Source organism: Phyllopteryx taeniolatus, chromosome 3, assembly GCF_024500385.1.
Source record: "Phyllopteryx taeniolatus isolate TA_2022b chromosome 3, UOR_Ptae_1.2, whole genome shotgun sequence".
In the NCBI taxonomy this organism is placed as follows: domain Eukaryota; kingdom Metazoa; phylum Chordata; class Actinopteri; order Syngnathiformes; family Syngnathidae; genus Phyllopteryx; species Phyllopteryx taeniolatus.
The window spans coordinates 25,312,010-25,337,994 of NC_084504.1; the positions used below are offsets into that span (position 1 = coordinate 25,312,010).

Sequence of the window (25,985 nt, forward strand, 5' to 3'; positions counted from 1 at the left end):
AAAAAAAACTTAACACATACTAAACTTTCTTATGTTTGCCCAATTCCGTTTTAAATATTGCTACTAAAAACAATTCAAATCAAGCATTTTTTAAATTAATTTTATTATGTTTTCCCCACAAAAGTTGAAAAAAAACTATCCATGCTTAGCATTTGAACCTCCCACCTTTACCAAAATGAAGTAGAAAAAGCCTGCAGAAAAGACACATCAAGTTAAACATATTCCTATACTGACAAAGCATGCAGATTGCGATTCAGAGGCTGCGTTTACATTCAGCAAGTTGGGACGCATTAAGGTGTACAGAGGCACGTATACGTGTGCAGCTGCATTTCTTCATTCACCAGAAATTGAGGTCAGTAACAATGTGTTCAATTTGTGTGAGAGAAGTTATTGCTGGTTTAGTGGAAACTGTACTGTAAATAATAATAATAATAATAATAATAATAACAATAATAATAATGTGCTCATTGGATTGGAATAATCATTGAAATCAGTTAATTTTGTAGCACATCATATTAAACATCGCTGTTACAGATAGAATAAAAGCAAAATTTATAAATGTGGTTGTGAGTTTAAATGTGCTGTATGTCTACTGTGAATAGAACTTGAGTTAGTTTTTTGCAAATGCTCTCTTTTTTCCAGTTCTACATTGAATGCATGCGTTTGTGGACCAAAGTTACAGTAAATCATAATAATAATAATACTTATTGCTTCCTTGTAGAAGAGCTAAAGCAACATCAAATGCAACTCATTTCAAGGGTTAGGCACAGGTCAGCACGATAAATAACCTTTTTGGATTTCAAAGGATTCATATTGTTCAAATGTGTTGATTGCATTAGAATTTGGGGGCTTACGTTAGAGTTTGTTGTTTTGTACTCTCAAATGCAAAAACAGTCCCATAAAGAGCAATATTTGCCATCCATAAAAAAAATTTAAAAAAAAGCATTGCACATTAAAACCAAAACCAAGTCAATGCAAATGAACACAAAATGTGAGTCAAGAAATTTGTAAAAACCACACAACAGACACAAAATGTCCTGCAAATGTAAGCATGTGACAGGAGTTGTACATTTTATGCAAGCAAGCTTCATTTTCTTGTCCTATGGGACTCCTCGGTTAATACAGTCAGAGGAACCTCCCGTGTGTAAAAAAGACATTTTGGTTACAAATTGAGGGTCTGGGAATACTAAAACATAAACCAAACTATGAGAGCCATTATGTGTAGTTGTCTGGTGTCAAGTGCAGCGTATATTGGGACAGCAGCAGAGTTGAACCCAGAATCTACTCCACAATGCTGCACCCTTAACTTTGAAATCATACTTTTTTTATGTCACTGTGGTGAATAGAAACAGATAGAACTAAAGAAGCCAAGCTACCTCCACAGAGGAGGGCCACAGCCAAGATTTAAACCCAAAATCGGAGAACTTTGAGGCAGGCGTGCAAACCAAAATTCCACCATCCTGCCCCATTTAAAAACACGTAAAGGACTTTTACAGCCGATTCCCTTTAAAAAAGCAGGCGTGTCAAACTTATTTTCGCTGCGGACCACACAGGAGTTATAGCCGTTATGGCTGAAAACTATAGAAATGTATACAGTACTGTAATCACCTTATTCTATGATTACATATCCAAAATTGCCCCTGCATTGGACTGTTATCAAACGACTTCCAACAACAAATTGGATTTAAAATCAGAAATCATGAAAAATAGTGGCAAGCAAATAATTTTGTACATTGTCCAGTTTATGTTAAAAAGGGATTTGGTGAAAAAAAATGCTTGAACAATGGCAGTATTTAAATTTCTTTCAGTACAGATTTTCTCCATAACGATGCGGGGTGTCAGATCTGGTCTGGTTTCGCACATATGATATACAGTGTAGCCTTATAACAGTGAACCCCAGTGTATCGCAGGGGGTACATTCCAGAACTGCCCACAAAAGGTGAATGTAAAAATAAAAAATTGGGGGGGGTTACCCCTCCCACACGCTTTAAACATGTTAAAACACACTTAAAGTTATTAAAGCATACTTTATAAACACATTGTAGACGTATTTGACCAAACACAAAATGAAAATACTGTACATACGTATTGTAGTGTCTGTGTGTTAGACACACACATGTGCCTTTAAGAGGCGGGGCCTGGTGGGGGTGGAGTATAATGTCGGCAAGTCTGCGTCTCGGCGTGAGTTGTGTCCGACAGCAGCTCCTTCAAGAGTGTGCTCATTGTGTTTTATGTTTTACTCGTATATGTAATCTATTTTTCCCATTGAAATGAATTGAAATGCTACTAATCCATTCCAGCCCCCCAAAAAACATTTGAGAGTTTTTAATAAAGAAAAACTGCACTTTTTTTTTTTTTTGCATGAAACCATAATAAAGACAGAATAAAAGTGAATGTAAAGTGAAAAAAAACTGTTATTTTTAAAGTGTCATTACTGTATGTACTGTAGTATTTGTGCGCCATTATATCAGCATCACCACACTAGTGGTACACTTTCATTGCTCAATGACTCTCCATACTTGTGTTTTTTATGTCCTAAATTTATATTTTGCTGTACCGGAGACAAATTCCTTGTGTGTCTTGTAACGTACTTGGCCAATAAAGCTGATTCTGATTCTTCTGATTACTCGGATGTGTGCCTCTAAGGGGCGTGGCCTAGTGGGACATCAGGGGTTGGAGTCAATAAATAGCTGAAAGTGCAACGGTGAGTGTGCCTCTCTTTTTTTTATTTTGCCACTTAAAAAGAAGAAAACAATCTCTTAAAAAAAAAAAGCATGCAATTGAGCAGGTTTCCAAATGATGAACTGCGGGGAACTCTGTATACTACGAAAGAGAGTTTAAAAAGTAAAAAAAAAAAACTTTTGTGTGTAAAATCCTGCAGTGGTCTTTAAGTCTGCGGGGGTGGTGGTGTCCTGTGCTCAGGAGGTCTGGGCAACCTGCTGTTGATGTTCACCTGTTTGTTCTCCTCCCTCCGCCCTTTCCCGTCACCTTTCTCCTTATTCTGACGGCACAACTTCAACGCTCGGGATATGAACACATCCAAGTCGAAGACGCGTTCTTTCTGCTTGACAGGAAGTGACTCGTCGGGTCGGAAGTCAGAGGAGGAGGCAGTGGTGGTAGTGGGGAGAGCTGGGGGAGGAAGACGAGGAGAGGTGGGAGAGGACGGGAGGAGGGAGCAGAGAGATGGAGGGGTGATGGGCGGAGAGGGACTGAGTCTGTCCTCGTCGGTGAAGTGATGAGGCTCCATGTTCGGGTAGTGGAAGACCGGAGTCGAGAGGTCCGTAGGGGAGAGCGGGAGAGGCGGAGAGCAGGTGTAGCAGGAGTGCCGCTCCAGAGATGGACTCGGACTGGGTGAGGACAGACGGGACTGGGTGCTCTCCACCCAGCGGAAGATCTCCTGAAATAAATCCCCCGTTCCTGCAACGCGGTCATCCGTGTTCAGCTCCCGCACGTCCTCCACGCTTCCACCAAGTGGCTGGATGGGCACCGGAGGGTTGCTGGTGTTGCGCTTCCAGTGAGACAGATCCAGAATGAGCCGTGGTTCCGAGTAGTGCTGAGGTTTGCCGTCCCGCCACGCGATCCTGTCCAGATAGGAGGGCGAGCCCACCTTGTAGTCGCACGAGCGGCCGCAGTCCAGGTCGCCGAACCCGAAACCACAGGCCCGGTCCAGAGAGGAGTGGGAGTTTTCCAGGTAGCGTTCGGCGGAGCTGCTGTGAGAATATTTACGTGGGTCCACCTTGAAGAAATGACAATAAATGGGAAAAACAAAAAAAGACAGCAAAGAAGTGAGTTCTTTTTGTTTGATTTATGTCCATTCTGAAGACTCGTTTCGGTAACCAAATATGACCCTAACGAGACGACGAGTGAACAAGTGATCGGTATGTAGGGTGGTCCTTTTATGAACCACACTGGGCAACAACAACACCCTAGGAACACACCCACCAAGGCATACATAGAGCGACTTTAGAGTCTTCAATCAACCTACTACGCATGTTTTTGGGATGTGGGAGGAAACCGGAGTGCCCGGAGAAAACCCACCCAGGCACGGGGAGAACATGAAAACTCCACACAGGCGGGGCCGGGATTTGAACCTCGGTCCTCAGAACTGTGAGGCAGATTGGCTAACCTGTCGTCCACCGTGCCGGCTCTTAAAAATCAAATACGTACAAACATATAGTGTATATAAACAAGCAAATTTATAGATGCGCATCCCCTACCTGGGCCTCCTCTAGAAGTGAGTTGCAACTGGCTCTGGGGTCCCTCTGTACCTCCTCTTCCTCGGTGGTGTCTTCCATATCTGAGGTCATGTGACCAGAAGGCATGCATGCGCATCTCCCGCTTGACTGCTGCCAGCACACATCGGTTGCCAAGCTGTACATGCACAGAATGGGAAAAAAGAAATACATTTTTTTTTTTTTTTTTAATTGTTTAGAATGTGAGGTTAATATGGGGGGGTTACCTGTCCCAGTGGATGCTGGAGGCCCGGCTCAGACTGTTGCTGAGGCTTTGCCCCGCGACGAGGCTGTCATCCAGTTCGTCCTCGATGCGGAAGGGGTGGGACGAGGTGGGCTCGTCCTCGGGACACGAGTACTGGCGAAGGAAGGAGTGGGACAGCGCCGCCTCGGCCGTCAGACGGTCCATGGGGTTGAACGTCAGGATGTGCTCCAGGAAGTCCACAGCTGGCAGGAAAAGGATGACCAATGTCAAGTCAAGTCTATTTTATCCATATGGCACCAATTCACAACACAGGTTATCTCAAGAGACTTTGAGTGTGCCGCATTTAAAGGGAGCCATGAGTCTTTTTGGGAATGACGCAACAAGTGGTGGATGACTGGTTAGTGCATCTGCCTCACAGTTCTGAGGACCGGGGTTCAATCCCCGGCCCCGCCTGTGTGGAGTTTGCATGTTCTCCCCGAGCCTGCGTGGGTTTTCTCCGGGCCCTTCGGTTTCCTCCCACATCCCAAAAACATGCAGGGTAGGTTAATTGACAACTCTAAATTGCCCGTAGGTTGAATGTGTGTGCGAATGGTTGTTTGTTTCTAGGTGCCCTGTGATTGGCTGGCAACCAGTTCAGGGTGTTCCCCGCCTCTTGCCTGATGACAGCTGGGATAGGCTACCGCGACGCTTGTGAGGATAAGCGGCTCAGAAAATGGATGGATGGATGGATTTGGGGATCATCTGCCATTCCTCCTCGCAGATCCTCTCCAGTTCTGTCAGGTTGGATGGTGAACGTTGGTGGGCAGCCATTTTCAGGTCTTTCCAGAGATGCTCAATTGGGTTTAAGTCAGGGCTGTGGCTGGGCCATTCAAGAACAGTCAGGGAGTTGTTCTGAAGTCACTCCTTCATTATTTTAGCTGTGCGCTTAGGGTCATTGCCTTGTTGGACGGTGAACCTTTGGCCCAGTCTGAGGTTCTGAGCACTCTGGATATATATATATATATATATATGTTGTTGTTTTTTTTGTATTATGAATTTATTTTCTTTACTTTCAGGAGAGCTAAGCTAACGTCCGCTATGTTTAGGGAGACTGGTCGCTCAAATGTGTCTGCTCACCTTCGGCATTAACTTCCGGCAACAGCACAGAAAACGGCTTCTTGACTTTCCAGCCGTGGTTAATATACGAAGGCATCACCTAGACAGTAAAACAGGACAAAAAAAATACAGTAAGATCATCACTGTATGGTAATTATTATACTGTTGTATATAATGTGCTGGTCAAGAATGGGAGTAACCACCTGTAGCAAGTCCTGTCTGTCCTCATCTTTGATTACCGGCACAGTGTCAAGAATCAGCTGCATCTGCTCCAGCTCGTGAGCTCCTGTGATGGGAAGAGTAACCAATTGCAGCATAGCAAAGGACGGACCAGTTAGGACTAATATTAAAAATAATATTCCAACTTTCTTCTTGTAATGTTCCAGCATTTCCCTTGGATTGTTCCAACGTTTTTTCTTGTAATATTCACAAAATTGTCTTGCAAAGTTTTAGCATTTTTCTTTCTCCTTATAATGTTCCAACTGTCAACTTTGTTTCCCCTGTAATATTCTGACTTCTATAATATTTAATTTGTTTCCTTGAAATATTAATTATTTTCTCCTACAGCGCTTTACCTACACATTTCGCTTGTAATACTACATTTTACGTCTTTTTTGTAATTGTCCATTTTTATACAATATTCCAACATTTGTATTGAAATGCGCCATATTTGTTGTTGCAATATTTTAACCTTCTACTAATAATAAACTTAATAATAAATAATAAAAATAAACGTAAAAACCCGATCCCCCCCCCCCCCCCCCTTGTAATATTCCGATTTTCTTGTAATATTCCAACTTTTTACTTTGTAATATTTCCATATTTTCCAACCAAATGTTCAAACAAGTTTCTGGTAATATTTTGATTTATCTCTGGAAATAATCTTGCAGTTGTACCTAATAAAGTGTCTGCTGGTTGTATTTTGCAGCATAGCTGGCTGGTTTTCGACAGTAGATTTATTGTAGGGACGTCTTCACACCAGCAGAGAGTGCTATACCAAAACATTAGCCGCCGGGTACCGTTTACTTAATGCATTATTACACTCACATTATTATTATCAGCATTTGTGTGTTGAATATTTTGCGGATTTTTTCAAAACTAGCAGTATGTTTCTTACCCACATTATGGGTAAACACCGCCAGTGTATTATAAAGAAAGTGCACTGGGTTCCCTGTGGTAAATATTAATAATAGCAATAAAAAGCGATTGTTCAGCTGCTTTGTGGACTGTGGTGTTCAGGTGAAAAACAAAAACTGTCGGTGTGACTGGAACAGTGAAGTGCCTCTTGTGCCCCGGTGTTGTCTAGCAGGCCGGTGGAGGTCAAATAAGATAGAGGAGGAACAACACATGCAGACTTACTCTGGAATCATTTGGTATTCTGCTCAGGCAATCACCGAGACTGCACAGAGAACATTGACTGTCTTCCTTTCAGGACCGAAAATCTCTCAACAGACGCGCCTTGTGTAATGTCATGTTGAATTATGGATGTGGGATTCATCGAATAAAGGAAATGGCTTGCTCTTAGGGCTTTTTAAAATTCCACTACCAATCTTATGAATTGGAAATGAGCATTAGTGCCAGACTGGAAAAAAACAAAAAGTACTGACAGTTAAGTCTCGTGGTTTGCATATTCTTATGCCTCACAGTTCTAAGGTTCAGGGTCCGAATCCTAGCTCAGGCCTTCCTGTGTGAAGACCGCATCTAACCTTTGGCGCAGCTAGTCTAATGCGATTTGGGTGAATTTGATCGGGGCACAAGCAGCCGGATACGAGAGCTCCGATGACAGACATATTTCATTCTTAAATATGTGAAGAACAGGCATCGAACCCTCTGAATCATTGAAGAAATCATTTCATTCAACACGATATTATTACTATCATCATCATCATCATTATTATGTTTTAAATCAAGGGGTGTCAAACTTTTTTTTTGTCACGGGCCACATCATAGTTATGGCTTCTCTCTTATATAATTACAAATATATACAACAAATTGATGGATAACTAGTTTTGATATCAGAAGTCACTAAAAAAAATAATTGTTCAGCTGTTATTAAATTTTTTGGGGAAAAAAAAAGTGATTGGTATCAGAAAATGCTTGCAATATCTCAACGTTATTACAAGTGAAGACACTGCAGATTTTGGTATTTTCGCAAGAAACATGATTTGCTTTCGATGGCCACGTAAAATGATGCGGCGGGCCACATCTGATACGTTTACTTGTACTATTGCCACCTTATTTTTGTAACATTACACACTTAATTTTCATAGTGTAAAGATGTTATTGTCATAACAGTAAACGTTTTTCTCATAACACAATGAGTTTATTCCCTAAACATTACATATTTTCTCTTGCAAGTTTACTCATATTACCACTTTTTTCTCGTTATAGTACAACTTTTTTGGGGGTCATACGTTTACCTGTATAATTAGTAGTTTATTCTCCAAACATGACAACTTTAACCTTGTAACCTTAAACCGTTTTTTTCTGGCAACATTAAGGAACGTTTCCCCTCTCTGTTGACTAAATTATCTTTTCAGTGTGGCCCTAATACTCATTTGTACGCTAAAAACAGCAAAACATGACAATTACGGAGTTACCACTGCACATGTATGTAAATAGAAAATACTTCTCTGGGGGAAAAAATAAGAGACCAATGCAAAATGGTCACTATTTATTGGTAAGTTTGAGTAAAATGAACATTTTTGTTTTATTCTGTAAAGTACTAACAACATAACTCGAGAATTCCTAATACAAGTTTCCTCCTTTGGAGCTTTAATTTGCCGAAAAGGAGAAATGGTCAAAATAGCGAAAAGGTCCAGACATTTTCAGGACTCTTAGCTTTTTCCAGACCTGTATGTATACAGTGCTGTAGCTATAATTCCTATATTGTTACCTGCAAAGAGCATGCGTCCAGTGAGCATCTCAGCCAAGACGCAGCCTGCAGCCCACATGTCTATAGCCTTCGTGTAGTTGTTCGGGGACAGCAGCAGGCGAGGAGAACAATACCACTTAGTGACCAGACCCTCGGACAGATAGCCCTGTGGGAAAACGACATTTTTTTTTTTTTTGTAACTTTCCAAAAATAACAACAACGCCACGTCATTAGGAACACCTGCACAGAGATACAATGGACGACAAATGTGCGTTTAGAAAAATAATTATGCTCGGCTTATTGTTATATATTACATTTGTGTGTTTTTCACCCATAGACAGCTCTCTGGCTTTTGTGTTGATTACACTTGTAGTCTGAATCTTCACAGGCAAAATCCGAACCTGAAATTGACGGTACACATTTAACAACATTGAGATTTTTCTTCTCATCTTATTGCAACATTTGTCTCATCACGTTACAATAATCGATCGTTTTGTGTTTTTCGTGTTGTGTGTTACACACATCACTGTAGCCCTCTTCAAAGGTAATGCCCAATTCTGAAATGGTTACTATTAACAGAGATTTTTTTTTGTTTGGTTTTGAAAAAAAATAAAAATCTATCCACTTTAATCATTTTCTGGAGTTACTTTGCATTTCAATGCCCGACAAAAGGTTCATGTTGGTTGTTTGTGACAACTTGATAAAAGTAGATATTAATGAACTTCCCTGTTCTTCCTCTATATGTGCATCTCTTGAATATTAAGACATTAAACAATTCACAACAATCCTTTATTAAGGCTCTTGTGCACTAAATCAATGTATTGTGCATCATTTACAGTAATTATTTTATTTCGGCTATGCATGTGGTTTTTAAAAGTGCGTTCCTTGTCTTGCTCTGTTATTATGTGCTCTTCCCGTCACGCTAATTATTGCTTTATCTTGTAGACTTGTACTCGTTGCGGTGTAATTGCTCAATTTAGTCGTCCGTGCGAGCCATCGAGGGACTTAAAGCTGATGTCTTAATCCCACTGTGAGAAATTGCTTTTTCACACCGTGTAAAGTACTCCAAATCAGTCTGGTCAATGGCAACAGCAAGCTTGGCATTTAAATAAGGCCAGAAAAGTGCCACAATATTAGGTACCCCCCCCCGCAGTGTACAGTTTGTGAAAAAAGAGCAAAATATTAGAAACAGCTCTTAGTTTGATGCAGTTTAACACCACCGCAAACCACAACAATGAACATTATTATGAAACTACTGCACTGACATATTTACACTTACTCTGCGTTTGCATTACAACAAAGTTATTCATCCATCCATCCATCCATTTCCTGAGCCGTTCTCCTCTATCCCAGCTGTCATCGGGCAGGAGGCGGGGTACACCCTGAACTGGTTGCCAGCCAATCGCAGGGCACATACAAACAAATGACCATTCGCACTCACAGTCACACCTACGGGCAATTCAGAGTCCCCAATTAATGCATGTTTTTGGGATGTGGGAGGAAACCGGAGTGCCCGGAGAAAACCCACGCAGGGAAGGGGAGAACATGCAAACTCCACATAGGCTGGTCCGGGGATTGAACCCGGGGCTTCAGAACTGTGAGGCTGACGCTCTAACCAGTCGTCCACCGTGCCGCCGAAGTTATTCAATTCAGTAAATTATACTTCATGTCATCATTATAAAATACATCATTATAAATACATATAAATTAGATGATTTAAAAAGCTACCAAAGCTTGAAAAGATGTCTTGTGGTGTTCTGTAATAATAACCACAATAGATATTATTCAATTACCCCTCTAACAAATAAGATAATATGGCAGAAATATACACTAAAATAATACAAAAATAAAAAATAAATAGAATAAAATATTTTAAAATAAATGTAAAATATAAAAACATAAACATAATTGATAATGTTAAGAAAAATTATTTACTATTCCAATGAAGTTGGGACATTGTGTTAAACATAAATAAAAGCAGAATACAATGATTTGCAAATCATGTTCGACCTATATTTAATTGACACTACACAATACACTACAAAGACAAGATATGTTCAAATTGATAAATGTTATTTTTTTTAGCAAATAATCATTAACTTGGAATTTTATGGCTGCAACAGGTTCCAAAAAAGCTGGGACAGGGTCATGTTTACCACTGTGTTACATCACCTTTTCTTTTAACAACATTCCATAAACATTTGGGAACTGAGGACACTAATTGTTGAAGCTTTGTAGGTGGAATTCTTTCCCATTCTTGCTTGATGTACAGCTTCAGCTGTTCAACAGTCCGGGGTCTCCGTTGTTGTATTTTACGCTTCATAATGGGCCACACATTTTCAATGGGAGACAGGTCTGGACTGCAGGCAGGCCAGTCTAGTACCCACACTCTTTTACTACGAAACCACGCTGTTGTAACACGTGCAGAATGTGGTTTGGCATTGTCTTTCTGAAATAAGCAGGGGCGTCCATGAAAAAGACGTTGCTTGGATGGCAGCATATGTTTCTCCAAAACCTGTATGTGCGTTTCAGCATTAATGGTGCCTTCACAGATGTGTAAGTTACCCATGCCATTGGCACAAACACAGCCCCATACCATCACAAATGCTGGCTTTTGAACTTTGCGTTCATAACAGTCCGGATGGTTCTTTTCCTCTTTGGCCCGGAGGACACAACGTCCACAATTTCCAAAAACAATTTGAAATGTGGACTCGTCGGCCCGCAGAACATGTTTCCATCTTAGATGAGCTCGGGCCCAGAGAAGCCGGCGGCGTTTCTGGGTGTTGTTGATAAACGGCTTTTGCTTTGCATAGTAGAGTTTCAAGTTGCACTTACGGATGTAGCGCCGAACTGTATTTACTGACATTGGTTTTCTGAAGTGTTCTTGAGCCCATGTGGTGATATCCTTTACACATTGATGTCGATTTTTGATGCAGTGCCGCCTGAGGGATCAAAGGTCACGGGCATTCAATGTTTGTTTTCGGTCTTGCCGCTTACATGCAGTGATTTCTCCAGATTCTCTGAACCTTTCGATGATATTATGGACTGTCGATGATGAAATCACTAAATTCCTTGCAATTGTACGTTGAGGAACATTGTCCTTAAACTGTTCGACTATTTTCTCACGCACTTGTTCACAAAGAGGTGAACCTCGCCCTATCTTTGCTTGTGAATGACTGAGCAATTCAGGCAAACTCCTTTTCTACCCAATCATGGCACCCACCTGTTCCCAATGAGCCTGTTCACCTGTGGGATGTTCCAAACAGGTGTTTGATGAGCATTCCTCAACTTTCTCAGTCTTTTTTGCCACCTGTCCCAGCTTTTTTGGAACGTGTTACAGCCAGAAAATTCTAAGTTAATGATTATTTACTAAAAACAATAAAGTTTATCAGTTTGAACATTAAATATCTTGACTTTGTAGTGTATTCAATTAAATATAGATTGAACAGGATTTGCAAATCATTGTATTCTGTTTTTATTTATGTTTAACACAACGTCCCAACTTCATTGGAATTGGGGTTGTAAATGACATGAATAAAATATGTAATACAGTATAAAACACCAACCATCCATCAATCAAACTGAGCATTATGTGCAAGGACAGCGTGAGCCAGCTCTTTTTCGCATCTCATTCCTCACCAGGTGCACCGAATGAAGTAAACAATGACTTGCGTCATTCAAACGCTCTCACTGTTCAACCTTTCAATACAAATCCACACGATTCCTCCAGTGTCTTCGAATGTGTCAACATTGGCCACATTGACGCTTCGCTTTCTCTCACCCGCCGCTTAACTTCCTGCTAAAAGATTTCTCACCCTTTCCCCCATTTGTCCTCTGGCTCCCCCATTTGCAAACACGCCCCGCAGGTGTCTGCACCCAGCTGACCCGCTGCTCTGTGATCTGAGCTGACAGAGATCACCTTTCATCTCACACACACACACACACACACAGCTCAACTAATGTTACAGTATTCCCGTTAAGAATAAGGCAGCTCATGCAGATCATAGAGTAGGGTTAGTACTAAAGCTGATACTAGACAGGTTGAGGCTGGTATACAATATACAGTATGTACAGGAAACTTCATTACCTCCGCCTCCATAATCTTATAAAACACAACCCAAGCGCTGGATGACAAACTATACGAGACAACTAAAATACAGCGGTACCTTGATTTACAAGTTTAATTCGACCAAGCTTGAAACACAATTTACTGGTATATCAAATCAATTTTACTAATTTTGATTCATTTAAATACCATTTCCAGCAATCCACTGCTATTTTTTGTAACTTAGTTTTCATAAAGGAAAATTGTATAAAAACCATAATAAAAGAGAATGTAAAGTGATAAACTGCACTTTTATGAAGTGTAATACGGCTGAAAGACACACACACACACACACACACACACACAGTCGTATTCATGTCCTTGATGTGTGCCTTTCAGGGGCGTGGCCTAGTGAGTGACATCAGGAGCTGGAGTCGGTTGGGTTGGGCAGTTATTTCCGTGTGAGCGTCTGATCCTTGTGAGTGGTTTCATTTTGTATTGGTATGTTTGACTGTTTAGACTGACTATCTGTGACTCTGTTTCGAACCCCGAACCAGAGATCTGTGAAGCAGATCCATTGTGCTGCCCAAGAGCAAATCCATTTGTCAGTAAAGGATGTCAATGCCCACAAACATTCCTTTTTTTGTGGGATGCTTCATTTGAAATACTATCCTGTCTTATCGGGCAGTCATTCCTACACCGGAACAACCAACATTTTCACGAGGAGCCCTTATCTTTTTCCCTCATAGCGCACCGACAATACATCAGCGTAAGCGAACAGAATAATATCTCTACAATGCACACATTCAACCATCTTCAGCGTGACCGATTCGCACATCGCAGGAACAATAAGGAGAAACATCTCATTACCAAGTGAGAGTAATTACAGTATGTTAAAAATCAATTTGGCTATAATAATGTGGATTTATTACAACTTCCTGTAAGAGAGTACAGTTTAATGCCCTCCAAAGTGAATAAAAAGTGTAAATTCACAACAAAACTCCCATAAGGCTGCTGGCATGTTTAAACAAGTGGAGCTGATGATTCATCGCACTCTATTTGCAGAAGATTAATGGGGAAAAACAACGCAGAAACGAGAGAAGCAGCGAAAACAATCACTGAACAGTAAGCAAGAAATAAGGTGTACAAATTGGAATTTTTCAATACATGATGTTGTAGCATTTAGCATTTACCTTTGCGTTCATTACATTCTATAACTTTGGAGTTCATTTGTTATAGCTAACAAATTCACATTTACCACAGTGGTTTAAAAGTTAAATTACCGGTAAGAAAAAAAAAATTGTTCCTGAAACTTTCCGAAAGCATCAATATGTACGGTAAGATTGTGGTCGTCAAATAACAGCTGTTGATGCTACGCCGGATTGTAATAGGGAGAATAGTAACAATTGTTGTATCACATACTTTATGGAGAGGTTTAGAATATAGGTTGACTAGCCAGCACACCTCCCAAGTTATGCTAAAGTTAGTATTTTGAGTCAAGTGTCCTGTTTTACTAAAAATATTTTAAAATGTGATTTTTGTGTCACTCAAACAAATGTGACTCTGTTATTCATCACAAAAAGAAAACTATATCCTGTATCAATATATACTGTACATTCATGTATATTGCATATACAAGTATATCAAATATATGTGTGTTTATATGTGATATATATACATGTTTTGTCACGTGTGGGGAGTAGCTGGACCCAAGAGCAGGCGGAGGCAGATGTAAAACGATGAACAGTTTATTGAGCAAAGGTTATGGAGGTGGTCCTGGATGTGTTGGCAGGCGGCGGCGTGGACAGGTGGCAGGCAGTGGACAGAACATGCGGCTGGCTTGGTGGCAGGAATGATGTGGGTCAGGAACACAGGGGAGCACTGGGAACGAGGAGACACAAGAGTTAACAAGGGAACGGGGAGTTAAGTGGCTTACTTGAGTACGGTGGGCCGTGGTATCGCTAGGCGAGGCTGCAATACTTTGGTGAGGATTTCCTGGAAGAGGCAGACTTAAATACCGGTGTTGATGAGGCTGATTGGAGACAGGTGCTGAAAACAGAGAGGGGAGGGGGGAAAGAGAGCGGACGCAGAGAGCCCTCCAGGCTACTATAATGGAACTGCAGGGCAGTATATGACAGTATCCCCCTCTCAACGGACGCCTCCTGGCGTCCTGCCAGGCTTCCCCGGGTGAGCCACATAGAAGTCGTCCAAAAGGGTATGATCGAGTATAAGCTTCCGGGAAATCCAAGACCGCTCCTCCGGCCCATACCCTTCCCAGTCGACCAGGTACTGGAACCCCCGAGGCCTCCCGTCGAGGATGCGTGACACCGTGAAGGCCGGATGGTCGTCAATAATCCGGGGGGGTTGAGGGGGTTCGGCCGGAGGGCTTAGGGCGCAGGTGGAGACAGGCTTGAGTAACGAGACGTGGAATGCGGGATGAATCTTTAGGGACTGTGACAGTTTTAACTGGACGGAATTGGGATTAATGATTTTGGTGATGGGAAAAGGGCCACTGAAGCTGGAGCGAGTTTACGGGACTCTGTTTGAAGGTGTTTGACCCACCTTGTATTTGGGCGTCGGGGAGCGATGACGGTCTGCGAGCTGCTTGTTGCGTGCCGCGGACCGGTTCAGCGCTGCCCGGACGTCCTTCCAAACCGCCTGAACTCTCTGGAGGTGATCTTGTACGGAGGGGACTGCCACCGCCTGCTCCTGTAGGTCAAACCGTGGAGGTTGGAAACCGTAGCAAGCCATGAATGGGGACATACCGGTAGCGGAGCTGGTGAGGGAATTCTGAGCGTATTCAATCCATGGGAGGAAGGAACTCCATGAGGAGATGTTGCGGGCGGCCACACAGCAGAGTGCCAATTCCAGGGTTTGGTTGGCCCGCCCCGTCTGGCCGTTGGTCTGCGGGTGATACCCCGAGGATAAGCCGGCTGTTGCGCCCACCGCCTTCCAGAATTCCTTCCAGACCGAGAGGAAAACTGGGGATTGGAGACTATGTTGATGGGGATACCATGGAGTTTGAAGACATGTAATACAAGGAGGTTAGCAGTTTCCAGGCCGGACGGGAGTTTGGGGAGGGGCACATAATGGAGACTTGAAAAAACGATCGATGATTGTGAGAATAACTGTGTTACCTTCAGAGGGGGGCAGGCCGGTAGCTAAGTCCACAGCGATGTGAGACCAAGGGCGGCTGGGAACTGGCAAGGGGCGCAGCAGGCCAGCTGGAGGTCGGTGAGAAGACTTCCCTCGGGCGCAGGCGGAGCAGGCTTGAACGAACTCGCTGGTGTCTTTGATGAGGCTGGGCCCCCAGAAGTGCTGTTGAATGAACTGGGTAGTACGGGTGATGCCAGGGTGACAAATTAATTTAGAGTTATGGGCCCACTGTAAGACTTCCGAACGTGCTGAATCCGGGACGAACAGGCAGTCAGGAGGCCCGGTCTTGGGATCAGGTTGGGTCTTTTGGGCCTCCTTGACCACCTGCTCGATCTCCGACGTGGCCGCTCCAACGAAACAGGAGGCTGGAAGGATGGATTCGGGTTCTGCTGTGCTGGAGGGTGGTGAGTGAATACGGGAGAGGGGATCTGCCTTGGTGTTATGGGAACCGGGACGGAAGGAGAGACTGAAATTGAATCTGCTGAGGAATAGTGCCCAGCGTGCTTGTCTGGGGTTGAGACATTTAGCAGTACGGAGGTAAGCAAGGCTTTTGTGGTCAGTCAAAATGAGAAATGGTTGTTTCGTCCCCTCCAGCCAGTGCCTCCATTCTTCTCGGGCCCATATTACGGCCAGCAGCTCGCGGTTTCCGACGTCAAAATTCCTTTCTGCTGGAGATAGGTGACGGGGAAAAAAAGCACAGGGGTGACGTTTATTGTTCGTGGGGTCTCGCTGCGAAAGGACTGCTCCAGCTCCAGAATCCGAGGTGTCAACCTCCACCACGAACTGGAGGGAAGGGTCAGGGTGGCGCAGAATGGGAGCAGTGGTGAACAGGGATTTGAGGTTATTGAATGCTTGTGAGGCTGCCGGGGTCCACTGAAAGGGGGAGCTGGTGGGTGTGAGACTGGTGAGGGGAATAGTGACCTTGCTGTAATTACGGATGAATCGGCGGTAGAAATTGGTTAATCCAAGGAAACTTTGCAGTTCTTTGCGGGTCGCGGGGATGGGCCAGTCGATGATAGCTTGGATTTTGCCAGCGTCCGGTTGTAGTTGTCCTTTTGCAATGATGTAGCCGAGGAAATGTACTGAGGATAGGTGGAATTCACATTTTTCCGGTTTGACGTATAAACGGTTCTTGAGGAGGTGCTGGAGCACTTGGCGTACATGGATGCGGTGTTCTTCGGGGGAGCGGGAGAAAATGAGGATGTCATCGAGGTATACAAACACGAACCGGTTGAGCATGTCACGGATGTCGTCAGTTAAACCAAATGGCATGAAAAGATACTCGAAGTGTCCGAGAGGGGTATTGAAGGCGGTCTTCCTTTCGTCCATTCGTGGTAGGCATTACCGAGGTCCAATTTGGTAAAGATTTGGGCTTCGCAGAGGGGTTCAAAGGACGGGTCGATCAGGGGTAGCGGTGGCTTATTTTTAATTTTAATGTCATTGAGTCCTCTGTAGTCGATGCATGGGCGGAGAGTCGTGTCTTTTTTCTCTACGAAGAAAAATCCAGCATCGACCGGCGACGAGGAGGGGCGTATGAGGCCAGCAGCCAAGGAGTCGCAGATGTAATCCTCCATAGCCTTTTTTTCGGGAAGGGAGAGCTTGTAGAGTCGGCTGGTGGGAAGTGGAGCTCCCGGCAAGAGGTCTATGGTGAAATCATACTGGCGGTGGGGAGGTAGAGAGATGGCCAAGTCCTTGCTGAATACTGGGGAGAGGTCATGATATTATTCTGGAACTGGGGCGGCAGAAGGTGGTGGGTCTTCTGAGGGTGGAACGGCAGAAAGCAGACAGTGGGAATGGCAATGAGGACTCCATCCGGTAATGGATAAACGAGTCCAGTCTATGGTGGGGTTGTGGAGTTGGAGCCAGGGAATACCAAGAACTAAGGGGCTCTCAAGGGAAGGAGTGACAAAAAGGGAAATGTTTTCGCTGTGATTGCCTGAAATAAGGAGTGTGATGGGCACTGTTTGGTGGGTGACCAGGGAAATTACTCGCCCATCCAAGGCTGTGACTTTTTTCAGGGATGGAAGTGGTTGGAGAGGGATTTGGAGCTGGTGAATTATTTCTTCATGAATAAAATTATCATCGGCACCGGCAGGGATGGGGGTGTTATGAGCAGAAATGATAATGCATGCGCGAGGGAGAGCTTGAGGGAATTGAGGTTTGGCTCACCACGACCCTCTCGGGACGCGGTGAGGCTGGTCTTTCTGGTCGGAGGGGGCACGAGGAAATGAAGTGACCGGATTGACCGCAGTAGATGCACAACCGCTGGATGACACGACGCTTTCTTGTGGATCGAAACGTGTTTGACCAATTTGTATGGATTCATCGGATGCAACGGGGAGTGACAAAAGTGCGGAAGACGGTGCAGAAGGCGGGTGAGAAGCTGACGGCGTGGTGCTCAGCATGGGAGAGTGTTTACACAAGCAAAGCCCTTTCTCACGGGCTCTCTCTCGCAGTCTGTTATCCAGATGGATGGAGAGGGCGATTAGAGCCTCGAGAGAGGAGGGCTCGTCCCGGACCGCAAGCTAGTCTTTGATTTGTTCGGAGAGACCATTTGAAAAGATTCCCCTAAGGGCTGCGTCATCCCACCCGCATTCACCAGCAAGGATACGGAGGTCGATGGAATATTCCTTGACGGACTTAGCACCCTGAGTGAGTGTGAGGAGACGACGGCTTATTTGCCCTGAACGGGGTGATCAAAAACCTTACGGAATTCGGCAGAAAAGGAATCAAACGAAAGGAGGACGGGGAGGAGTTGTGCCATAATGAAGTGGACCATTTTGCTGCTTTGCCGTGGAGGAGGATAGTGAGATATGCTACTTTGGAACGTTCGGTGGGATAACTGTACGGTTGGAGATTGAATACGAGTGAGCAATCAAGAATAAACTGGCTACATGCACCTAGTTCCCCGGAGTAGGGCTAGGGTGGAGGGACATGAGGTTCTTTGTACGGGAAGCGGGGTGGCTCGGAGGCTACGGGCTCAGGAGGAGTACTTAAAGGGGGTTGAATGGATTGCATCTGTTGGGAAAGGAGGGAGACATGTTGGGAAAGGGAGTGGAGCGTTTCAGTGATTTCTTGCAGTCTTTTGTCCTGTCGTCCAATGTGGGCGCCTTGGAGGGTGAGTGCGTTCTTCAGTGCCTCCGGAGTTGCTGGGTCCATAGTGGCCAAAGTATTCTGTCACGTGTGGGGAGTAGCTGGACCCAAGAGCAGGCGGAGGCAGATGTAAAATGATGAACAGTTTATTGAGCAAATGTTATGGAGGTGGTCCTGGATGTGTTGGCAGGCGGCAGTGTGGACAGGTGGCAGGCAGTGGACAGAACATGCGGCTGGCTTGGTGGCAGGAATGATGTGGGTCAGGAACACAGGGGAGCACTGGGAACGAGGAGACACAAGAGATAACAAGGGAACGAGGAGTTAAGTGGCTTACTTGAGTACGGTGGGCCGTAGTATCGCTAGGCGAGGCTGCAATACTTTGGTGAGGATTTCCTGGAAGAGGCAGGCTTAAATACCGGTGGTGATGAGGCTGATTGGAGACAGGTGCTGAAAACTGAGAGGGGAGGGGAGAGAGAGAGAGGACGCAAAGAGCCCTCCAGGCTACGAACTGCAGGGCAGTATATGACATGTTTTTCATTTTTATTATAAAGCTGTTTGTTCTTGAGCAGTTAGCATAGAAGCTAACACAGCTAGCATGTATCCTTGTGCAAAACTCTGACATTACCAGTGATTGATTATATCCATTTTGTATCCAAATTTCACTTTGTTTATTACATTATAAAGGGTTTATAATGCAATATATATTTGTTAAATATGTTTTTCAGGTGCTTTGCAGCACAAACAAATAGCGACAATTGTCCCTGACCGTTAGCTTAAGCTTACCTTATGAGAATAGTGCGGGTCGACTATCCGGGCCAGACCGAAGTCTCCGATCTTGAGCAGCAGTTGGTCAGTGTTGATGAAGATGTTGGCAGGCTTCAGGTCTCTGTGAAGCACGTTGGACGAGTGGATGAACTTGAGGCCCCGCAGCAGCTGGTAGAACAGCAGAGTAGCGTGACCTGCGGACATTTCGACTTAAGCCACTTTTACACCCAGCAGGACTGTTTGATTCAGTTTGTGAATATTTGCTTTTGTTTCCACCGACAAAAGTTGAAACGCATACTACTTTTTGGCACCCTTGTATTACAGTACCACTGGACGTATTGCATCAATGTAAAACCAAACGTATCGAAAGTTATCGCACTGGAATCCATTAAGCTAAGCCAAATGTGGCAAGTGTAAATACAACCAAAATATCTGATTCGGATTTTGGAAACACACTTAAAATCTATTATCTGGATTTTCTAAATTTATTGCGTCACAATCTGTTTTAACCAAAGCAAAGCTGTCATGCGTCTGTACCTGTCGACAGCGCTCCTTGCTCCAGCAGCCGAGCCAAATCCGTCTCCATGCACTCCTGGATGACGTACAAGGCGCCGAGCTGGGCCGGGTCCCTGGTCGATGGCCGTCCGTGGGGCGCCAGGACCTCATGGACCCGAACCACGTTCTCGTGATGCAGCCGGCGGGTGATCTTCACCTCCCTCAGCGCGTGCTTCACCGTGACGGCGTCACGCGTGGCCAATTTCTTGATGGCCACACGGCGTCCCGTGCGCTGGTCCACGGCCGACAGGACCAACCCGGTCCCTCCGGCGCCAAGGGGCCTGACGTCGACGAAGTGGCCGCTTAGATCGAAGTGGTGGAGGAAGTGCAACGTCTCTTGTCTCGCCATGATTGATGACTTGGGAGGCTGGTGTTTTTTTTATGTAATTAAATACATTTTTTGGTGTTGTTGATTAAAAGGTCCACAGGGTGTATCTCTACTCACTCCATTCCACCGTCATTACTCGCAAACGTTTGGGATATTGGGATTTTGGGTAAAATTACAAGATGTGTTGGTTACAACCGTGATCGTGAATGTATTAGTACAGCTAACTAGCTACTGAGTGCAAAGTGGCTAATGTGCGACTAGAGCAACAGATCTGACTTGACTTACGACTTGCTTAACCCAAGTGATGACTTTACTCGCTTCAAATTTAGCGAGGACTTGATCTAACTGGACTTGATTTTTTTTGCCACAGTAACTTGAGGACAGACTGGAGGGTTTAGACTTTAGAAACATAGTTATGACTTGCACATATGTAACTTGCTCAAAGCTCTGCCGGGTTCTCATAAACTCTGCTCAGGTATCCATTGAAACAGTTGCATCATGGACAGCTATAGTTAAATTGTCTTCTTCCTCTTCCATGATGGCGTCGGTGGTTCATTAAATCAACTTAGTCCCGAGCGAGAGCAATAAGACAACCACTGGTGGTCTTCCTGTGTTTTAATCCTGCACCAAACCGCTTCCTGTTGCCAACACTCTGGGATGGGGGGGGGGGGGGGGGGGGGTCAGCACCCCACTTTGAGCATCAGTCGACCGGCCCATGTGTTACCGCGCCTGCAGGAGGGAGGAGAGAAAGCAAGATACCTGAAGGTCACACAGCAACAGTATTCAGTCTCACCAGAGTTACTGTCACATTTAATAGATCCAATACAAGCGCTGTAGCAAAAATAATAATAATAATAATAATAATAATAATTCTGCCTTTACAAACGTAGTAATGCTCAGTTTTGATTGACTCTGTCAGAGAGGTATTTATTTAACAATGTGTTTACTCTTGTGGTTGAGCTATTTTGTCCCATGCACTTGTGTAGCTAAGTAACTACACCACTGCTGTACAAATACAAAAACCTGACAAAAACATACTGAAAAGTTGTAAAGGAGCTGTTTTTCTGCTGCAGGAACTGGGTGACTAGTCCGCATAGAGGGTAACATGACAGCTGCCAAATACAGAGAAATTCTTCAAGGGAACTTGCTCCAGAGTGCTCTGGAACTCAGACTAGGGCGTCGATTCACCTTCCAACATGACAATGACCAAGATAACAAAGGAGTGGCTTTAGCAGCAACCTGCGAATGTCCTCCAGTGGCCCAGCCAGAGCCCGGACTCGAATCCAATCCAACATCTCTGGAAAGACCTAAAAATGGCCGAATGGGAGAAAATACCCCAAAACAGGTGTGCTGAGCTCGTAGAGACATACTCAAGACGACTTGAGACTATGATTGCTGCCAAAGGCGCTTCAACAAAATAGTACGCCAAGGGTGTGAATACTTATGTATGTACCTGTTATGTTTAAATGTTTACATTTTCAATAAATTTATGCACAACCGTCTGAAAATATGTTTTTACTTTGTCATGATGGTATGTTTTGTGTTGATTTATTTGGATTTGTTTTTATAGAAAACTGTACTCAAATCAGCTTTAGAATACGTCTGTAACATAGCAAAATGTGGAAAAAGTGAATACTTTCTGGTGGCACTCTATACTGACCAGCTAAAGAAGCCGACCAAAATATTAGAATTTTCTCAATATAATGCAGCACGGTTCGACATTACTGCAAACTACAACAACCAACATTAACATTTAACTCTTGTACTGGATCACACTACATTGAGCAGTTGCGCGCTGTTATAAAGCACTTACATTACAACCGTCCTTGATCCCTGCAAGCAGCCAAACAATCCATCAATACAAATGAGCAAAGCTCCTTTATACACAGCCCCTTTTTCTCTCGGCCCTCTCTCTCTCTCTCACGAGCGAGGGAGGCTGCATATAGTGATGCTGGGTGGGAGGCGCAGCTTCAGACTAACTTTATAAATAATGCATCACCACTGGTGATGACGCTTTGTGTGTGTATGCTTGTGCATGTGTGTGCGTATACTGCAGCTTATTCAACCAAAAAACTTTTCCATCTTCATACAAAGAAAATACCACCACCGAAGTACTTAAAATTATATTTTTTTGGTCAGTATCGACGTGTACCACTTATGAAAGAAGGGCAGAAATTGTTGTTTGATAGCAAAATGTATCCAGTTCATTTCTTAATTTGTGTTACCACTATGAAATTATAGGGTGTTTTTGTTGTTGCGGCATTACCTCAGTGTGTGTCTGTCTGAACATTACAAATTACTTATTTTATTTTGTATTTTATTTATTTATTAATATTGTCATTTTTTTACATTGGTGTTTTTTTTGTTTTTTTTTTCAGAATAAATGTAACTCACAAATCCCACCCGGTAACAAGAGGCTATAGCATGTGACTTTCTGTGTGGGGCAGTAGGACCCTCTGACACAAGTTTCCAAAGAGTTTGGATTACATTATTATTATAATTTTTTTAAATTGATCTTCTTATTTTAAAAAAAACTTCCCTTTTGGGGACATGAGTAACCTGAACCTCACAAATTCTCCCTGGCAACAAGTGGCTTTACAAGCATGTTCTTTGTCAAAGAATAATAATTAATAATAATTAATAATTAATAATAATGCAAACTAGAACTAGTAGACATTCCAACAGCTTCTTCCCTCTTGCAATCAACTTCTTGAACAGCTAACTTACAATTCCATTACAACAAGCTGGCAATTTTTTGACTTGAGTTCGTTGTCACATTTCTGTATTATGTATTACTCGTGCACTCACTGTAGTTGTCTCGCCGTGCTGCACTACTTGCATATAGTGGCCACTCATGCCAGAGTAGCATCTGCTCCATTTGCACACTGATTGAGGAGTATCTGTAACATTTGCACAACCATTGTCCCAGATTATCGCAGTACTCGTCACTTTAAACCGCATACACTCCTTGAAGTCTCAGTGCCCTTTGCACAATGGTCATTGCACCGGACTATTGCGATATTAGCCATTCGAACTGAGGACTCTGCATCTTTTTGCACAATTGTTTTTTGTCAATGTCTTTATGTCTCCAAAGTGTTCTGTAAATTGACTGTCTGTTGTACTAGAGCGGCTCCAACTACCGGAGACAAATTCCTTGTGTGTTTTGGACATACTTGGCAAATAAAGATGATTCTGATTCTGATTCTGATTCTGATTAGAAATATTTTACTTCAGTTAAACTCCACAAACTGCGTTCAGTTTCTTATTGATGTGAAATGTTTAGCAAGCTATTCTACTTTTAGAGGTTTAGATCACAATGTGATGCACTTGACAGTTAAAAATGTTAAATGATAATGTTATGATTATCCTGGAAGAGGTTATTTATTATTATTGCCTACTATGGGAAATGTGTGTGCACTGTATTCGCAGGTGTCAGCATTAAAGCTTCACTGCATCTTTCTCTTGTGTGTGCACTGGCTTCATGCAGCAGCTGTGTGCGTGTGTGTGTGTGTGTGTGTGCGTGCGTGCGTGCGTGCGTGTGTGTGTGCGTGCGTGCGTGTGCAGTGTGACGCCCCTTTGGCATTACATCCACTAAAACACGTTTGATAAGAGGTGGGGAAAGTGCGCCAATACCACTAAAACCATTAAGTGCTCACCTCGCTTGAGTGGCAAGCTCCACGATGCAATCACAAAGCGCAGAATAAAAGAGGAAAAACAACAGCATCACACTCGCTGGAGCATCAGCAGCCTGCCCGCCGTCTGCAGACAAAAGATCCGGAGAACAAGATAAGCAAGACACAAGCGAGTCCTCGTAGGGGGGAAAAAAGTGAATTAAGAGAAGGCATCTCTTTATCTCGATCCTTCTTTGTTATATGAGGGTGATACCGTGGGAGAAGGGAGTGTAGGAAGCCGGCAGCGGGTCGGCGGCTCCAGAGTGGGGATCCGCAGATAATGAAATAAGGCAGCGGGCTGCTCCGGAGCCGAGAGCCCCGCTGTGTGGCCGCCCAGAGCACCGTGGAGAATGGAGCGAGAGAGAGAGAGAGAGAGAGAGAGAGAGAGAGAGAGAGAGAGAGAGAGAGAGAGAGAGGACGGATCTCTATCAAGACACACGTATGCACGTACGCACACACACTGCAGTTGATGAAGTCCCCGTCTCTCATTTCATCTTTTCCCACAATTCCATCTGCTCAGTCTGGGAGTCCCAGCAGCAGCAGCATCATGTAGGCAAGGATGACCTCACTTAAACTTTCTCCTTCTTCTTGTCTTCATTCCATGGCCTATAAAACCTGCTAAGGTTAATCAAGTACACACGCAACACAATTACATAAACGCCTTAAATATAAAAATGTGGTTGGAAAACATAAGTGGTGCAGTGACCCCCTACATTCAGCAGATGGCGCTGTTGTGAAAAAAGGTTGTTACAGTCTAGAATGCGGAAGTAGTGTGATTTAATCCATATCTAGTACGTATAGTGCTTCTTTTTGATGTCATTCATATTGTGTAATGTAATATTTTACATGTTATTATTTTTTGTTATTATTAATATTATGTTGTGTGTTTGATTTTTACCGTCATGATCTGTGTTTTTGTTCACTTTGTTTTGATGAGATATTGTAAGAGTTACAAGGTCAATTCAAGAGAACGAAACAACGAAATTTAGGACGATAAAACTGGTTGCAGCCATCATAGTATATCATAGCAATCCGCAGATACAAGGGGATGGAGAAAGTCTTAGCATGTTATGAAGTGCGTATAGTGTGGAGACATCCACGTTGCCAAGAGATGAACGGTCTACAGATGGAATGTGGTGCGGAGGAAATTGTCAAACATTGTTGTGGATGTCTAGTGGATCACAGCAATTTTTCCACATACCACTAAACATCAAGGAACGGAGATCAAAAAGTTAAAATACTGCTAGAATTTTCTACATTAATCGCACACATCAGTCTTAATATTCAGCATGCATTCTAAAATGAGTGTTAAATTATACATGCAGGGGAGGGGGTGGGGGCGAATGGGATACAATGTATAGCAGCCATGTTTTGATGTTTTGTTTCATCCCATTTTATTTATATTAAATATTCCAATAATTGTTCCCACTTTTGACACTGATATTTTAAGGAGTCCTATGGAGACATGTTCCGAAAATGTGATCAACCCTTGTTGTGAACAAGGTATATTATAAATAAACCTGAATTGAGAGTTGAGTAGGCATCTACGGATGGAACGTGGACGCAGGGCGGCTTTGGAGCACGTTGGTTGCCCCCCGTCGAGTCAAATTCAAATTTGCTTTTTTTATTTATTTATTTATTTATTTATTTTATTATTATTATTATTATTATTATTATTTTGTCCTGTTCGGCTGTTAGGTCAAGCAGAATGGAAGATCTGTATCCCTTTTATGCCGGAACAGTTTTACTGTGTCACAGTGGCGTTTTTAAGCTTCCGCTGTGGTTTCTTAGTATTATAATTGAAGTTAATTGAGAATCAGAGTCGAACAGAACAAAATTTCTAGAGGGGAGAGAGAAACGAAGACAAAAGACAAATCACTAATTGTAAACAGGATGAGGAAAGCAAGTCATTACATTATCTACAACAATGAAACATTAAATATGAGTGTTGCCTGGGGCTGTAGT

General features: G+C 43.4%; 1 protein-coding gene across 4 annotated transcripts; it reads right to left on the bottom strand.

Moving 5' to 3' along the window:
* Positions 1-117: 117 nt before the first annotated feature.
* mapk4 (mitogen-activated protein kinase 4) lies at positions 118-24,365 on the bottom strand. Of its 4 annotated transcripts, XM_061767869.1 has the most exons (11): positions 24,235-24,365; positions 24,006-24,108; positions 20,004-21,078; positions 19,485-19,660; positions 19,036-19,155; positions 8,429-8,573; positions 5,736-5,818; positions 5,554-5,632; positions 4,460-4,679; positions 4,218-4,371; positions 118-3,736 (listed from the first exon to the last, which is right to left on the bottom strand). In XM_061767869.1, the coding sequence occupies exons 3-11, from the start codon at positions 20,368-20,370 to the stop codon at positions 2,888-2,890; spliced, it is 2,193 nt and encodes a 730-aa protein (XP_061623853.1). In that variant the 5' UTR covers positions 20,371-21,078; positions 24,006-24,108; positions 24,235-24,365; the 3' UTR covers positions 118-2,887. The 4 variants fall into 4 exon arrangements, with proteins under 4 accessions (XP_061623853.1, XP_061623854.1, XP_061623855.1 ...); XM_061767870.1 differs by lacking the exon at positions 19,036-19,155; XM_061767871.1 differs by lacking the exons at positions 24,006-24,108; positions 24,235-24,365 and having other exon boundaries at positions 19,485-19,634; positions 20,004-20,263.
* Positions 24,366-25,985: the final 1,620 nt, after the last annotated feature.